This window comes from Trachypithecus francoisi, unplaced genomic scaffold (genome assembly GCF_009764315.1).
Source record: "Trachypithecus francoisi isolate TF-2019V2 unplaced genomic scaffold, Tfra_2.0 Contig01440, whole genome shotgun sequence".
Lineage (NCBI taxonomy): Eukaryota > Metazoa > Chordata > Mammalia > Primates > Cercopithecidae > Trachypithecus > Trachypithecus francoisi.
In genome coordinates this window covers 15,975,873-15,993,188 of record NW_022681431.1, presented here as the reverse complement: position 1 = coordinate 15,993,188, position 17,316 = coordinate 15,975,873, and the positions used below count along the sequence as shown (strand labels likewise).

The following is a 17,316-nucleotide window of genomic DNA, read 5'->3' as shown; positions in this document are numbered from 1 at the left end:
GCTAACACGGTGAAACCTCGTCTCTACTAAAAACTACAAAAAACTAGCCGGGCGAGGTGGCAGCTGAGGCAGGAGAATGGCGTGAACCTGGGAGGCGGAGCTTGCAGTGAGCTGAGATCCGGCCACAGCACTCCAGCCTGGGTGACAGAGCGAGACTCCGTCTCAAAAAAAAAAAAAAGAAGAAGGCTTATGGAACGGTTCAAAGATAGCTTGAGCTAAGGGCTGTGCCACAGGTGTCCTCCTGATGTGGGTGGGGTGGGAGGGGAACACTTGAGTGGAATTAGCCCCATAGGTGGGGGGGGGTGGGGGGGGTGAGGGGATGGGGGGTGATGGTGGTGGTGGTAGAGGGGTGGGAGGCAGTCAACATTGATGCTGAGGTCCCTGGAAACCCTGGTGTTTTATACCTGCTGTGACCCCACAGCACCTGGGATATGCTTTGCACATAATAAGCGAATAGGAGGGAACAGAGGACTAGAACAGCAGAGATTAGGAACTGAGGAGCTGCGTGTGCTCCGTAGGAGGAGGGCAACCTGAATTTGCAAAGCACTGGGTCTGACTCGTCCCCTTCTGCCAGCAGTGTCAGGCCTGGGAGCACTGTGGGTCAGCCGGTCCCCTGATAGGGACTCACTTTGAGAGGCCTGTTCAGATTCTTGCACCAACTACCTTTGCCACCTGAACAAGTCATGTGCTCAACATTAGTTTCTTCAAGTGTAAGATGAGAGGAGCTTGGTTCATTTCTCTTTTTTTTTTTTTTTTGGAGTCTGAGTCTCGTTCTGTTGTCCAGGCTGGAGTGCAGTGGTGTGATTTCGGCTCCCTGCAGCTTCCTGCCTCCTGGGTTCAAGCGATTCTCCTGCCTCAGCATCCTGAGTAGCTGGGATTACAGGCATGCGCCACCATGCCTGGCTGATTTTGTGTTTTTAGTAGAGACAGGGTTTCACGATGTTGGCCAGGCTGGTCTTGAACTCCTGACCTCAAGTGATCCACCTACCTCAGTCTCCCAAAGTGCTGGGATTACAGGCGTGAGCCCCCGCACCTAGCCAAGCTCGGTAAGTTTCTATGGTTCTTTGCAGCTTTGAGCTAGCTGAGCTTGAGAATCTATGTGCATCAGATGTCCTCAGGCTTTGACCCAGCAATATCGTATCCTGGAAGTTGCCCTGCGGAAGCCGTGATTGATGTGTGTGTGCTGAGGTTTAGCTCAGAGGATGCTCCCTGCAGGCAGAGAAGTTTAGACAGCAGACCATTGGGTGCAGCCTTTGGGTACAATAAATAATAAGAGATTAGAATAGGAATGATGTGTCCACCTAGGAAAATGTTGAGTGGCTTCTAAACATGTTTTTATAAAATAATATTGAATGATATTGCAAAACTTACACAGTTAAGTAAAAATACAGTTTACCAAACAGCAGTCCCATTTTTACAGAAATAAAAGTGTACATACACACAGGAGGAAGCCTGGCCTGGTGTATAGGAAGAGTGGGCCTCCCGGGGAGGCAGGTTCCTGAGTGATTTGTTTTTCTCTGTACACAGAGTATTTTCTGATTGTTCTACTAGGAATGGATATCACTTTTGTGAAAAGGAGGGATGGTAAAAGTTGACTTTAAAGGGTTCACTTACTTGAGCAGTCCCTTCCTGGCTCCTGCTGTGTGGGGCTCCCTCCTGAAAGCTTCCTGATTCCCCCAGGTGATGGGCAGAGGCCTCAGTGTCCCCTTCGCCTCCGCAGGAGAGGAGAGGCAGCAGCATGGCGAGCGTCCTGTCCCGGCGCCTTGGAAAGCGGTCCCTCCTCGGAGCCCGGGTGTTGGGACCCAGTGCCTCGGAGGGGCCCTCGACCGCCCCACCCTCGGAGCCACTGCTGGAAGGGGCCGCTCCCCAGCCTTTCATCGCCTCTGATGACACCCCCTGCCAGGAGCAGCCCAAGGAAGTCGTTAAGGCTCCCAGCACCTCGGGCCTTCAGCAGGTGGCCTTTCAGCCTGGGCAGAAGGTAGGTTGATCCCAACATGGACAGGTGTCCCATCCTGCGAGTCGTGGGGTGGTGGGTGGGGGTGCCCTAGTGACAGGCCGGAAACTCTCTGGACACCGTTTTGAGTGCAGACCTTTGCCCTCCAGCCACAGGGTGCCTGGGCAGCAGATCGCCCAAGTGAATATGATATTTTTAGTAGACCCAGGGCTTCTCTACCACAGTGTTGTCTGTAGAAGGTGGCAAGACCTAGCATCTGATGCTGTGGGCTTTGGCTTGTTCAAAACCTCAGTTTGAAGGATGGCCATAGCCACATTTCTGTTAATCTGCCTCAGTTTACAACTTTACCAAAGGAAAGCATCTCAGGCTTATGAGAGTCAAAGAACATTGCGTCTTTGAATTCCCTTTAGACACTTTCAGGAGTCAGAGATGTTTGTATAGTTGGATTCAGTGGGGATTTCTTTTTCCAGCGTCCCTGCCCCTGTGCCAGGGCCCTGGGTCTGATGTTATCATGAGGTCCAGGTGCCTGGGGTTCTCTTTCGTTGCCCTCCCAAGGCCTCCTAAATAAGGACTCTACCTCTGTCTCCCTGCCAAGGCTTGTGCCCACCAGGCCTCCCTGCCTGTGAGGGAAGGTGGCCAGCCAACTTCCAGGTCCCCCTGGTGAGAGGTTGACCTGCCTCTGTACCCCTGCCACGTTGTCCCCAGGTGGACTCAGCATCCTCTTGAGTGCAGGATAATGAGCAGCTCAGAGTGTCAGTTGGGCACCAGCAGACAGGCAGTGCATCCGGGGCAAGGAAGGCAGGAACATGAGTACAGATTCTAGATTCAGAGAAAGTCGCAGAAGCTGACATGTTTGCTGCCTGCCAGTCTAGAGAGCTGATAAGGATCTGCCTTGGGAGGAATCAGGCCTGTGTGGGTACTCAGGTGGGAAATGAATACCTGGGAACATCTGCTTGAATAAAAGATGAATGAGGCAGAGAACATGGTTCGTGGCAGGCAGACCCTGGCTCCTGGGATGTGGGGTGCTTGAGAACTTCAGGGTGAGACGCATCCAGGGCTGACCGCTGGCTGCTGTCCCTGTTCCTGCAGGTTTATGTGTGGTATCGGGGTCAAGAGTGCACAGGACTGGTGGAGCAGCACAGCTGGATGGAGGGTCAGGTGACCGTCTGGCTGCTGGAGCAGAAGCTGCAGGTCTCCTGCAGGGTGGAGGAAGTGTGGCTGGCGGAGCTGCAGGGCCCCTGTCCCCAGGCACTACCCCTGGAGCCCGGAGCCCAGGCCCTGGCCTACAGGCCTGTCTCCAGGAACATTGATGTCCCAAAGAGGTTTGTGTGGGAGAAGAAATTGGGTTTTAAGAGTCACATGGGTAGTGTGGTGTGAGGGTGTGGGCTGCCTTGCGGTGTTGAAGAAATGTGGTGTCATTGGCGTCTGGGTGCCAAGATATTGGGACACATGGGACACAGAAAAGGGGAATCTTTGGCATCTTTTCTTTTTTCTTTTTTTTTTTTTTTTCTGAGACAGCCTCACTCTGTCACCCAGGCTGGAGTTGAGTGGCATGATCTCGGCTCACTGCAACCTCTATCTCCTGGGTTCAAGCGATTCTCCCACCTCAGCCTCCCGAGTAACTGGGATTACAGGTGTGCACCACCACGCCTGGCTAATTTTTGTATTTTTTGGTAGAGACAAGGTTTCACCATATTGGTCAGGCTAGTCTCAAACTCCTGACCGCTGGTGATCTACCTGCCTCAGCCTCCCAACGTACTGGGATTACAGGTGTGAGCCACCTTGCCTGGCCCAGAATGGCATCTTTTCTTTTCCATAGCTCTATATGGGCAATGTACCTTTGGTTGGGCAAAGGGCTATTTTTTTCCCCTCTTGTGCTTAAACTACATCAGGTCATAGTTTATGATGAGAAACGGGGAAGAACTGGCTTAAATCAGGAGTCAACAAACTTGTTTTGAATGGCCCAGATAGTAAATAATTTAGGCTTCATGGACTAAACAGTCTCTGTCCCCACTGCTCAGCTCTGCTGTGGTGTCCAAACAGCCAGGGGTGATGCAGAAACAAATGGGTATGGCTGTCCTCAATAAAACCTCATTCGTGGACCCTCAGATTTCAGTTTTACATACTTTTCTTGTGTCACATGTCCATAAATTGTATCCGTCTTTTGATTTTTAAAACTATTTAGGCCAGGCGCAGTGGTTCACACCTGTAACTGCACCATTTTGGTAAGATTGCTTGAGGCTGGGAGTTTGAGACCAGCCTGGGCAAAATAGCAAGACTTTGACTCTACAAAAAAAAAATAAAAAGATTAGTCGGGCATGGTGGCTTTTGCCTGTAGTCCCAGCTCCTTAGGGGGCTGAGGCAGGGGGATTGCTGGAGCCCAGGTGGTTGAGGCTACAGTGAGCAATGATGGCACCACTGCACTCCAGCCTGGGAGACAGAGCAAGACTGCTCTAAAAACAAAAACCAAACCAAACCAAACCAAAAAACAAACAGGCTGGATGTGGTGGCTCACGCCTGTAATACCAGCCCTTTGGGAGACCAAGGTGGGTGGATCACGTGAGGTCAGGAGTTTGAGACCAGCCTGGCCAACGTGGTGAAACCCCGTCTCTACTGAAAAGACAAAAATTAGCTGGGCGTGGTGGTGCTTGCCTGTAATCCCAGCTACTTCAGAGACTGAGGTACGAGAATTGCTTGAAGCCAACCTGGGTGACAGAGTGAGACTCCATCTCAAAAAAAAAAAAAAAAAAAAGAAATCCCACAAAACCAAACCATTTAAAAATGTAAAACCATTCTTAGCTTGAAACCCTACAGAAACAAGCAGCAGACTACGTTTGGTCCACAACCCGCAGCATGCTTACCCCTAGCTTAGATATTCAGAACCATTGGTACTGAATGAAGAATGTATTTTGCTTTAGAATTTTGTGATACGACTTTTTTCTAAGAATATATATCCTAATTTCTATGTTATATGCTCTATGTACATTGATCTTTTAAGATTTAAAAAGAAAATCTGCCAACTGAAATTGTCTTATATATAAGATGTGCAAGCGGTCACACCCTATCTCACCTCTGTGTGTTTGTCTATGAATGCTACAAAACACAGTAGACCCAGTATTTTGAAACCAGATCAGAGCAGCAATGTTTGCGATGGTGTATTCAGCGAAATGCAGGCAAAGAATTTATTTTTCTGTTATATGGAAATGAAAATTCAAAGATCATACAAAAACAGAGATGCTAATTTGTTTAATGTATTAATAGTCTTTAATGTTTAATGTATTAATAGTCTTGGTTTAGCTGCTTCAAACCCAAGTCATATTTTAGTGGACCTGAATTATAAGGAATAAATTAAGACAGCCCTTTGAAACAGACCACTTAGAAGTTTATTTCAGACTAAGTTTTCCTAATACTTTAGCGTTAACTTCTACACAGCTCGAATTTTACTTCCAAATAGTGTAGTGATATATGGATTTTTAAAAAATTATGTGTAACATTTTATAGAACTCTGCTGTAGAAAGCACGGACATTTGCGTTGGGAGATTTATTTTAGTGCTTCTGGTTTATTTGCACATTGGCTTGGGTAGTAGGTTCTGTTGACATTCAGAAGCTGTCAGAATGCCGTACCATTTTTCTTGGGGGAGGGGTGGGAGAAGGTGGTTAGTATATAATTGTTCCCTGTTCAATTTAAATGTGGGGCAAGGAAAGGAGGTAATTGTTGTGCTTTTGAATTCCAGTGGGTGTCTTTTGTCCCCGTGTTCATTTCATTTTGAGTCTATCCTCTTTCCCCTAAATAAAATTCTCCTTTTTAAGCTGCAGAGTTTGGCAGCAAAGTCACGGGAGAATGGGGCTGTCTCAGGGCGTCACAGTGGGATGAGGCCCAGTGGCTTACACTGGGGCTGCCTAATATTATAAGCATCGCTCAGGATGGGTACTGCTCAGGGAGAAGGGGAGACCTTCATGTTTCACTTAGTTTATATGATCTGAGCACACTCTGGCTGATTGGAGTTGGGGGGACTTGGAGGGGTCAGTCCAGAAGTGTAAGATGATCATGTGAAACCAGCCAGAAGCGGTGTCTCATTTTGCAAGGACCATGGGCCCGCCGTGCCAGGAAGTAACCTTTTCCACTCATGCATGTGAATCCAGGAAGTCGGACGCAGTGGAAATGGATGAGATGATGGCGGCCATGGTGCTGACGTCCCTGTCCTGCAGCCCTGTTGTGCAGAGTCCTCCCGGGACAGAGGCCAACTTCTCTGGTGAGCAAGCGGGGCCCAGCTGAGTTCTGGGCATGACAGAGGCCCACGACAGACATCCTCTGTGTAGAGCAGCTAGTTGCCTATGTCACCGGCCTGGCAACAGAATTTTCAGGGACCCCTCCCAGTGGCTCCTCTGACTGGCTGCATGCCATGGAGTTAGATGCATCCGTTATTTTTCCTCAGTTTCCTCACCTGGGGAGGAGTTTCCTGGTGCATTGTGAAGATGGTTGAGCATGGGACTGAGCCACAGTGGCCCGCGGAGTAAGTTCTTCCATGGGAGTGGCTGAGCCCAGCACTTTGGTGGGGCCTGAATGAGGCCAGTAGAGGAATATTTAGTTCACAAAGTAGAAATATGCTAAATGGTCTCCTAGTGGAGAAAATTCATGCCCTCGTTCCACATGCCTAGTTCAGTCTCATAAATTAGTGTGAGCCTACGGGACAAGGACCTGGAATAAATGAGCTAAATTCTAAAGTAAGTCTAATTGCTTAATAAAAACCAGAGGTTCGACTTAAGGCAAATTTATTAAAACAAAATTTATGTAGTTGCAACCCCAAAATACTTTATCAATAATATGAGGGAAAAAAGGATTGCTGGGTATTTGTCAGTAGTTTGGCAAGACTGGTAGTGAACCTGAAGTTTTTTGGGAAATTCATGGCAGGGCTGGCCTCCCTTACTCCCAGGGAAGAACTTTTTCATTGGTGGACACCTAACTGAATTGCAGGCTACTTATAAGCTTACAGGAAAATATGGAGTTAGCTCTGAGTACATAGCAGGAGGAAAGTGACCTTCATAAGTATCCCTCATAAGGAATCTCCCTAAATAGAAATTAAACATAAGGGAGAGAGAAAACTTACTTTTGTGACTCAAAGTTAGCTGCCAAAGGAAGTCATCGTACTATGAGGACACCTAGCTGTGAAGCCTAGTATTGCATGCCTGCTCTATTAGCACAGCCAAATAGGGAAGAGGAAACAAGTTAATTTCTAAGTTCTCAGGAGAGTTTAGGAGATCTGGATGGTTGGGTCAACAGTGGAAAGATCAGGAAAGTGTCCTAAGGGGAAAGAAAAGAAAATTACTGACTCCAGTTCCCATCAGGAGGGTATGTATAATACATGCATACACAAGGGCACATCAGCATAGAAGCGTCTCACTGATAGGCCATCATCCTGATAATTTTAAGTCCCTTTGTAAAAAAAAAAAAACAAATTTATTGTCCATTAAATATTTTTTTGGTGACAGTATATTTTTTATCTTGTAGCTGAAGTCAGTGGAAATACAAGGCTTCGTTGGCCTAATTATCTTGAAGTATTCTGCAAAGTGTGGTCTATCCAATGACCAAAACCTTGACTAAGAGAGTCATGGATACTATTTGCACAAACGCCACCTAGTCCCTTTGGTTTCTGTGTGGTTAGGATGGCATGTGTGTTTGTATGTCTGTGTGTAGAAAACAGGATTATAAATATTTCTTAAAAGTTCACTCGTAAGGTCTCAGTGCCATGCATTTGTAGAGCAGTACTTTATTTTCGTGCTATAAAATGTGTATTTATTGCCTGTGTCCTAGAAAAACTTATGATCAAAGATGGAGTCACTTATAACTTATACATTAACTTATAGATAACTTTTTGCTTCATGTTTTGCTTCCTTTGTGTGCCAGTCAAAATCTGCCATACAGATTTCATGCGTTTGAGCCATTGTGAGTGGTTCCTGTAGGGAAGGACTGCCGCATTTGTAGGATGTGCCTGCCGCTTGACCTGCCCTTTGTCCCAGAGTACTGAGCATCCTAGATGTAGCCATGTAGTATTCTGCTGTCTGCCCTTCTCTCCCTGATTGTTTTCCTATCAGTGGATGTGTGTGGGTCTTTCACCTGTTGGCCTGTTTAATGATTCTTGTGTACTGCCCTGAATGTGTACCCTTTTTAAAGCACACATGTACATGTAGTAATCTCTTGGTTCCCAGGAAGGGACAGTGATAGCTGTGAGACATGACAGCGGTATCTGGGAAGGGAAGAGTTCTTTCTCCATCTCGTTCTTTTTGGGTAGGCTGCTTCTAGGATGTGAGATGTAAGGAGAGTCTGGACTGGAAACAAGGGAAGATGGGAGCCTGTGCCAGGTAGATCCCTGATGAGCACTGAAGGAGTCTGGACTATGAGCAGGAGGAAAGGCAGCAAGATTTTATCCTGGCTGCAAGGGATGTGCTAGTAGACCTTGGAATTCAGAGTTAGGGGGCTCTGTGGAACGCCCCGTTGGGAGTTGGGGCTTTTGAGGACAGGTAGCTTTTTCCCCTCTCTCTTGTTTTTTCCACATATCAGAATTTCAGATTCTCCTATATTATAAACTCACCTGGATTTTTGGCCAAGGAGTGAGAGAGTCTGGGTTGGGCCCGCGCAGCCTGCAGATATGCTGTTTAAAAACGGAAGATTTCCCCATGTCTGCTGATGCCTATCCTCCTGCTCGGAGGCATTCAGGAGCCCGGCAGCTGCTTCAGGGCCACGTCAGGCACGAAAGCCCCCTGCCACCTTGCAATGATCAGAATTGCTCGCAGAGCTTGTCTTTCCTCCTCCAAACGTGGTACTTCCTGATTAAAGCAGGTTCCACCTGGGCCTAAGCTGGCCCTGGGAAATGTTGCGCACCCTCCTGAGAGTTGCAGAGGCTGAGTGGTTTGTTCCACCCCAGGTTTCTGTGGACTGGTCTGAGTTTAGATGATTGAAAAAGCATTTTTCAGGAAAGCTGATCAAGAAGACCTTTAAGCTGGCCTCAGCTGTAGGAAAATGCTCCGGGTGGTACCCAACACTCTGGGTGTGCCTGTTCTCAACCAGGCCTGGAGGCTGCAGAGGCTTTGCCCCTCTCCCTCCACATCCCCCCTTTATTTAATGTATAAAGTGAGAAACAGGCAGCACTTTGGGAGGCTGAGGCCAGAGGATCGCTTGAGGACAGGAGTTTGAGACTGGCCTGGGCAACATAGCAAGACCCCATATATAAAAAATTTTTTGTTCAAAAAGAAATAAATTTCAATTAAGTTCTCTTTGTATGAATCGTATACAAAGTGAACTTGCAGTGTGTATCTGTTGGTCAGTGGTGACCAGGTGGCTATGGTAGGAAATGTCTGCGAGGGCAGAGCAGTTCTACCAAGAGAAATTGCTGCCGTGAATGAACCCCTCTCCATGTTTACCGAAGCTCAGAAGGGAGAGTTCGCCCAGGGACAAGCCCGTGAGCGTCCTCTCATCTTCTCTTCGTCTGGCCAGCTTCCCGTGCGGCCTGTGACCCATGGAAGGAGAGCGGTGACGTCTCGGACAGCGGCAGCAGCACTACCAGCGGTCACTGGAGTGGGAGCAGTGGTGTCTCCACCCCTTCGCCCCCCCACCCCCAGGCCAGCCCCAAGTATCTGGGGGATGCTTTTGGTTCTCCCCAAACTGATCATGGCTTTGAGACCGATCCTGACCCTTTCCTGTTGGATGAACCAGCTCCACGAAAAAGAAAGGTATGTGATTATGGTGTGAGTGGGAGCCCAGGCTGGAGTGGATGATGTCTGTGTGGGGACAGCCAGCCATGGAGGGAGGGGACCCTGCAGGCCTTACATAGTCTTGGGTTTGCTCCCATTTCGGTTTTCTATTGCTGCTTCTGTTACCTGGTAATACTCCCAGGATTCTCCTCCTCCTGTTTAAAGCCTCTTCCCTTTTAGTCTCCACCCCAATTCCTGCCTTCTTTCCTGTGCTTCTGCAGAGGTCTGCATGGGAGAGGCCTCCAGTGGGGTCTTAGCCATAGCACCGAGCACCGGTCTTGGCCACTAGGACCATCTCTTAGGTTGGGGCTTTCTAGCCCCTGGTTGTAAGTTTCTCTGGTCCCAGAGAACCCCTTTCCTGGAGGTTTTTGTTGGGTCAGGCCGGGGACAGCAGCCACTTTGCGTCCCCACTGGGTGAGGATGAGCGAGGGATAAGGAGAAAGACATATCCACTCACCCCATCTTCCTTTCCTCTAGAACTCGGTGAAGGTGATGTACAAGTGCCTGTGGCCAAACTGTGGCAAAGTGCTGCGCTCCATAGTGGGCATCAAACGACACATCAAAGCCCTCCACCTGGGGTAGGTGCGAGCCCAGGGCCTCTAGCCTAGGGTCGCATGCAGGTGTCCCTCCACCCTGCCGAGTCCCCGTGACCCACAGCCCACAGTGCTTTCGGGAACGTGGCTTGCTGGAAACACCCCCTGGTGTGTCTTCCTGGCCGCCTGAGAAAGACATCCTGGTGAACATTGTTGCTGTTGATGGGAAGGGAGTTCTGTCCATCTTGGGGATGTGTCTTCTTGCCTCACTGCAGGAAGCAAGATGTTTTAGTTCTGGGTAGAAATGGGGTCATTTGGTTCAGTTGTTGGTGAGACCCCGTTTCCAAGATGTTTGGTGACCGAGCACTGCACCACCGACTCCTCCTTGGGAGTGGGTCTCTGCTAGCCCCACCCTGGTGCCTGGGTCGTGTTCAGTGCGGAGCGACTTTGCAGGCTGCTAGTGGTAGGAGCTGACTCACAGCCCTGGGGGAGAAAGCGTGACTGCAGGCAGGTGGGGCCAGAGAGGGCTCTTGGTCGTGCTCAGCGTGGGATGCTTTCTGTCAGAGGAGAGGTTGGCACATGTTCCGAGAGAGGATGAGCCTTAGGTGCCAGGAAAAATAATTCCCATTGATGTGCAGCACATAATCCTGGTGACACCCGTCAGGAGCCAGGCTCCTAGGTGTTCTCTTGGGCTCCGTCCCTGGCTTGCTGGGTGGCCTCAAGCAATCACTTCCCTCCCCGCCGCGGTCCCCGCTAGGTTTGAAGGGGGCAGCGCACCCCTGATTATGCCGCATCTCCCTCTCACACAGGGACACGGTGGACTCTGATCAGTTCAAGCGGGAGGAGGATTTCTACTACACAGAGATGCAGATGAAGGAGGAATCCGCCACCGCTGCTGCTGCTGCCGTGGGCACCCTGGTCCCTGGGACTCCCACCACCGAGCCAACTCCCACCCCCAGCATGACCGGCATGCCTCTGTCCGCTCTTCCACCACCTCTGCACAAAGCTCAGTCCTCCGGCCCAGAACATCCTGGCCCGGAGTCCTCCCTGCCCTCAGGGGCTCTCAGCAAGTCAGCTCCTGGGTCCTTCTGGCACATTCAGGCTGATCATGCATACCAGGTATGGGGCGGGGCTCGCTGGAGGCTCAGGCTCTTGCTGACTCATCGCGGGCCAGCTTGATCACAGGCTACCGACCACCCTGATGGAAGGCTGAGCCCTTTGGCCAAATTGCTAATCTCTTCTACAAAGAAACAAAACCGAATTCACTGCTTAATAAATGTGGGAATTCCTGGAGTTATCTACATCGGCAGCTGTCATGAGTGGTTACTAGAAATCTAGCTGAATCCCTAAGTAACTGGGTGATGGATTTGGGCGGGGACATTGTCACACCTCTGCTTCTAAGAGAGGATGGAGTCGTGTAGTTGGGCTTCCTACAGTGATGTCTAGGTCCTGGAATTGTGTTCCATGGAGAAACAGTCCAGCACGCATGTTTTGAATGCCTAACTATGGGCCAAGAATTGGACTAAGTAAGATTTTTGGGTAGAAGAGGACTTAGTTCCTGCCCTTGTGGAGGGCATGGTTCGGATCGAGAGAGAAATGAAGATGTAACTATGGTCAATTATAATAACTAGTGAAAGCGCTGATTACTAGAGGCATGAGAAGGTGTTGCAGGTACCAGAGGGACCAACCTTATGCCCGTGTGGATGAGAAACTTACCACAGAGGGTGACGTTTAGGGCGGTCTTCCCTGCGTGTAGTAGGTACTCAAGGAACATGCAGCTTGCTGTGTGCTGATATTTCTTAAAATTCTTTTGTGCCCATTTTACCAGTCCTGGGCCAGTTTGCAAATTCGTTATTAAAAGGTATCGCTTTCAGTGAGAAAGCCTTTACAAAACGAGCCAGCCCTCCTCCTTGTTAGAATGAGTGGCCGCTTAGTGATTTCGTGTTTGACCTGCTTGCAGCGCTGGCTGACCTACGGGGCCCAGACATGTGGCTGGTGTTTTCACAAATAGCCGTGAACCTGGATACCCGTGAGCACGCTGCCACTCTCAAGCAGTTGCTGGGGGATCCCATATCTTATCCCAGCCATGCCCCCAAGACACAGAAGGCTGGGGGCCTCTTTTGGCACCTGCCGTGGCATGTTCTTGGTAGGTGATCCAGTTGAGAAGTTAAATCTTCTGCAGTGATTAAGTCATGAGGTTGGCACGTAGACCAGCTCTGAGGGAAGCGTTCCAAGATGAGATCGGAGCCTCGCAATAAGGAGACTACTTCAGAGCATTGGATGATACTCCAGTGTTGTCCTCGGGAAAGCCGAGTGTGTCCCAGCTCTTGCTGGTCATTGCACTTATGCAGAGATGCACCTTCTGCTGCCGTCATGAGGCTGTGGGGATTGTGGGCAGACTCTGAACACTTCCTGAGCTAGAGTCCAGGCTGATACCCTCATCTTCTGCAGGCTCTGCCGTCCTTCCAGATCCCTGTCTCACCACACATCTACACCAGTGTCAGCTGGGCTGCCGCCCCCTCCACTGCCTGCTCCCTCTCTCCGGTGAGTGTGCTGGTAGCATGGCTGGGGCCTGTTATGGCCGAGGGCTCTCCCACATATCCCGGGGCTGGAGGCCATCCCTTGGGCACAGGACACCTGGCCACAGGTCGATGTGGCCATCTTGCCGCCATCCCCCAAACGTGTTGAAGGTCTCTTTGTGCCGCCCCCTCCCTGGCACTCCCCATCTGGCCACAGCCCCTCGCGGAGGTGGAAGGGGGCACTTGTAGAGGATGTCCAGAGCAAGGAGGTTTCTTGTCAAGAAAATCGCCAGGTGAGGCTGGGGTCAGTGCTCCGTCAGCCCCTAGTGCCCGTGGGTGTTTTTAGGATTTTAATGCTGAGAGGAGAGGAAGGGGGAGAATGTGGAGGCTGTGTGGGCTGGGTCAGAAGTCTCAAGGCCACTGGGGACAAGGGCCATAGGTGGACCCCAAACTCAAGTCAGCGGGAAGTCATTTGGAACTCTACCTAGCAGGCGCTGGTCTTGAGTTACCTCCTGCAGGGCGGTGTCACATTGTAAATCAGATTGCCAGTGATGCCACTGAGACAGCGCGAGGCTTCCAGGCATGGCGGCTCTGTCCAAGTCCCCTGCAGGGAGAGCCTCAGAGGGGGCCGGGTCCAGTGGCCCCCTGTCCTTGTCCTCAGCTGGGTCCTGAGTGTGGCATGAAGGCCTGCTCCTTCCTCACTCTCCTGCCGAGAGTTCCCCTCAGCTAGAGTGTTCTCCCTGGGAAGGCGCAAGGCCTCCTGCACCAGAAGGAGCTGGGGATGGGTGGCTGCCTGTCTTTTAGGATGGCTCCCTCACCTTTACTGACTGTCCCTCTGCTCATGGCCCCTCTCCCCACACCCAGGTCCGGAGCCGGTCGCTAAGCTTCAGCGAGCCCCAGCAGCCAGCACCGGTGATGAAATCTCACCTGATCGTCACTTCTCCACCCCGGGCCCAGAGTGGTGCCAGGTGAGATGTCCGCTGTCATCCCCTGCCTTCTGGTTTCTGTGCCCTGTCTCCAGTGGTGTGGACGCTGACCCCGCCCAGATGAAGTCACCAGGGTTAGTCCCCAGGGAGCTCAGATGGTGGACACACCAGATGGGATGACTATTTGGTCCTCAGAGCCGATGGCCCCTGGTCCTGGTGGCTTTCGCTGGGAGCTGCCCCTTTGGCCTCTGCTTGTTCTCCTAGTCCCGCTTGGCCACTCTCCCGGGCCCACCACCTGTGTGGGACTCGATTTGCATTCCTCTCTTTCTACAGGAAAGCCCGAGGGGAGGCTAAGAAGTGCCGCAAGGTGTATGGCATCGAGCACCGGGACCAGTGGTGCACAGCTTGCCGGTGGAAGAAGGCCTGCCAGCGCTTCCTGGACTGAGCCTTGCTGCAGGTTCTACTCTGCTCCTGGCCCTGCCAGCAGCCGCTGAAAAGAGGCCGACGTGTCACCAGTCCTCAGCAGAAACCGAAAGAGAAAGAACGGAAACATGGAGTTCGGGCTCTCTTGGCTAAGGTGTAACACTTAAAGCAGTTTTCTCCCATTGTGGGAACGTTTTATTTTTTAAAAAAGATACAAAAATATTTTTCCCCCTAAAATAGGAGAGAGCCAAAACTGACCAAGGGTATTCAGCAGTGAACCAGTGACCAAAGAATTAATTACCCTCTGTTTCCCACATCCCTGCTCTTTCGGGGATTAGCTTGTGTGTATCAAAAGAAGGAACAGCTCGTTCTGCTTCCTGCTGAGTCGGTGACTTCTTTGCTTTCTCAACTCTTCCAGAAAGGACTGTAAGCAAGATGAATTTACTTTTCTTAAAAAAAAAAAAAAAATGAGTTTCTGGCTGATGGGTGACTCAGAGCGCAGCACTGCCTGGCTGGGGGAAGAGGGGTTTGCCCTTCTCGGAGGGTACCTCCTGTTCCCTGTCTGAGCACCCTGCATGGAAGTCAAAGGAAAGCCCTTTCTTGGTGACAACAACGTAAATCTGGGTTCCCTCAGACATTGGGTTGCACCCCAACAAATATTAAATGGCTTCTTAAAGCCCAGAGAAAGAGATTTTTTAAAGGACTGTTGCCAAAAAGCTGAGCCAAAAGGCTGATCAGAATTCACTTTTTGGAATGTGGCAGTTAAACACTACCTTGACCATTCTCTTTCCTTGAGGAACTCCTGGAGGGTTTGAGCGTCTGGAAACTCTCTGCTCTGACCTGAGAAAGCGCCCTCCTGACGCCTCCTCCTTCCGGTTATGGAAAGGACGCCTCAGAAATGTTTTGTTTTCTTTTATGATGTATTCAGAAGCCTTTGCTGATTGAAGTTTCCTTTTATTTGGGTGGCCGGGAGAGACCCAGGGAGGTTCTTGGAGGTTCCTTTCTGTCTCCTGGCCCCACCAGGGATTTCCCCATTTCTGTTTGCTGCCTGAAAGCAGGATGAGGATGGCCAAGGAGAGTCCTTGCACCCGTGAGCATCAGGATGAGGAAATGACAGAAGGAAGATGTGGGTTTGGGTTAGTGGCTGCTGGCGTTTCGGCCCTTGGTGTTTCTGGAGCCTCTGCGGATCTAGGAGAGCCTGGGCTGCGTGCAGGTCGATAAGCAGAGCTGTTCTTGTGGAGAAGGAGGGAGGTCTAGGGAGTTTAGCGCCATGCCAGCCAGCTGTGCATGAAGACAGAGTGAGCCACGCCCGGACGGCAGGGCATGTTTCTGTTTTGGCGTTGCACTTTCCTCCTAGCATGACTTATGTGGGGATTCCTCAGGGCCTGCTGGAATGTGACCGCCCGCTGCCCAGCTGCCTTGGGTACAAGTCCTGGCTCTATGTCCCAGCTGTCAGGGGCTCAGGGAATCCTACCCAGCCACCTGTCCTGGGATGGAGTGTCAGCACCCACCCCTTGGTCATCATCGAGGCCGTCCTCCCAGTCCTGGGTGAAGGTACCTGGGCAACCAGGGCTTCCCTTGGTCCTTCACGCAGGAAATAGACATGTGCTTTTTAATGCAGGACACTTTGAGTGTTATAAAATCTGTAGATCTGGCAGTAGGGGCATGATTTTGGGAAGGGTGTAGTGCCCTAGGTTGGTGGCAGAAGGGACAGACACTTATGCACAGGTGTCTTTGGTGATGGGGTATATTTTTATAACTTCGTAAAAAAAATGTATATGGAATTCTGTTTCTTGGTAAAGCTCAAAGCCAGGCTAGCCTGAGGTGGTGCAGGGCTCTCCTTCCTGTCCCTTCGACCTCCTTGAGAATTAAAGGCTGGCAGCTGCCGATGGTGTTTCCTGACCCATGTTTCCTGACCCATGATGGCGTTTCACTTCCCATGACGATCCCCAGCTTCAGATCCTCATGGGGAGGGGGAGGGCGTGTTGTTACGCGTGGGCTCAGGAGGGCCTTCCCTTCCCCTCTCTGTCAGAGTTTTCACTGCCATCTCGTCTTGAGAAAGCTGTTTGAATTCCCCCTGCCCCCAGTTTCAACCGTGTAGATATAACTGGATATACGGATTTTTCTCTTTGTGTGTCAGGCTTCTTATGCCATTGGTATACAGGGCAGGAAAGCAAGGAGGAATAAAGGGAGGAGCAGTTTGGAAACCACGGTGGTTTTGCTTTGTTCTTGTTACTTGGTTTTGGTGCCGCCTTCCCTGCCTGTGCTCGTGCCCCTTCTCCTCCTTGGCGCTGGCGGCCTCCTTGCCTCCCTTTCACCCACGCTGCCATCCTGTGGCTGTCGTGTTGGTTCTTCACACGTGCTCTGTTCTCGGGGTTGCTCCATTCATGTCTTCTTGGAGGGTGAGGGTGGCTTGGGAACTGACCCAGTGATCACACCTACTTTCTGCATCTTCGTATCTCCCTCCTTCCCAGCCCACCCGGGCAGCAGACTCTGATGGTAGGAAGATGCCGCAGGTGGGCTTTTAGAAACTAACGGGACTGATTTCCAAAGCAGTTATCTTGGGAAACTGTTTATTCCAGTGATGTGACGTTTTTCAGAATATTTCTTGGAATCACCTTCAGAGTCTGGGGCTGTGTGTTGAGCAACCTTAAGGATGCTAGACACTCATTTAGCGCCCAGGGAGTCCAGCGAATGACATCTGTGGCCAAGCGAGGCCTCAGGTGCAAAGCAAAAGGACCATTTAAAGTAAAATAGCTTGGATTCAATCGTGTGACTTTTAAATTGGCTCAGAAAGCAATTGTGTGATTTCAGAGAGTGTTTTGAGCCGCGGCCACATTTGTTGTTGTGAGTCTATAGCTTGACTCCTTGGAGAACAATATTCATTTGGATGCAGAAACTCTGATTTGCTGGGAGAAATCTGTCCTGTTTCTGGTCATCCCAGGTTCTGACTTTTACCAGGGGCAAAAAAAAAAAAAAAAAAAGAGGGAGATAAATCCCATCTGTGAATTTGTCATATTGGCGCCTTTTCCCTCAGCTGTCTTCCAAGTATTATTTTTACTGTTAAAAAATTTTTTTAAAAATGTGAAATGTAATGTTTTTACAGCAACAATATGAAATATATTTTATAAGGAATAAAATGGTACCTTGTCTGATTTAATGTGTGCCTGTCCATTGCCCCTTCCCCTGCAACAAATAAGATTATCACTGTC

At 50.3% G+C, this 17,316-nt stretch overlaps 1 protein-coding gene across 7 annotated transcripts in view; it reads left to right on the top strand.

The window, feature by feature from the left end:
• The window catches only part of ZNF395 (zinc finger protein 395), a 41,899-nt gene extending 24,655 nt beyond the window's left edge, over positions 1-17,244 (top strand). For 2 of the 7 annotated variants that reach the window (XM_033229433.1, XM_033229428.1), the window contains 9 exons: positions 1,721-1,978; positions 3,044-3,276; positions 6,098-6,207; positions 9,447-9,682; positions 10,181-10,281; positions 11,046-11,355; positions 12,688-12,780; positions 13,620-13,723; positions 14,015-14,314. In XM_033229433.1, coding sequence (XP_033085324.1) covers positions 1,739-1,978; positions 3,044-3,276; positions 6,098-6,207; positions 9,447-9,682; positions 10,181-10,281; positions 11,046-11,355; positions 12,688-12,780; positions 13,620-13,723; positions 14,015-14,126 — 1,539 coding nt within the window. In that variant the 5' untranslated portion in view covers positions 1,721-1,738 and the 3' untranslated portion in view covers positions 14,127-14,314. Of the gene's footprint in view, positions 1-1,680; positions 1,979-3,043; positions 3,277-6,097; positions 6,208-9,446; positions 9,683-10,180; positions 10,282-11,045; positions 11,356-12,687; positions 12,781-13,619; positions 13,724-14,014 lie in introns of all 7 variants that reach the window. The other 5 variants (XM_033229417.1, XM_033229421.1, XM_033229411.1 and 2 more) reach the window with 4 other exon arrangements.
• The last annotated feature ends 72 nt before the right edge of the window (positions 17,245-17,316 follow it).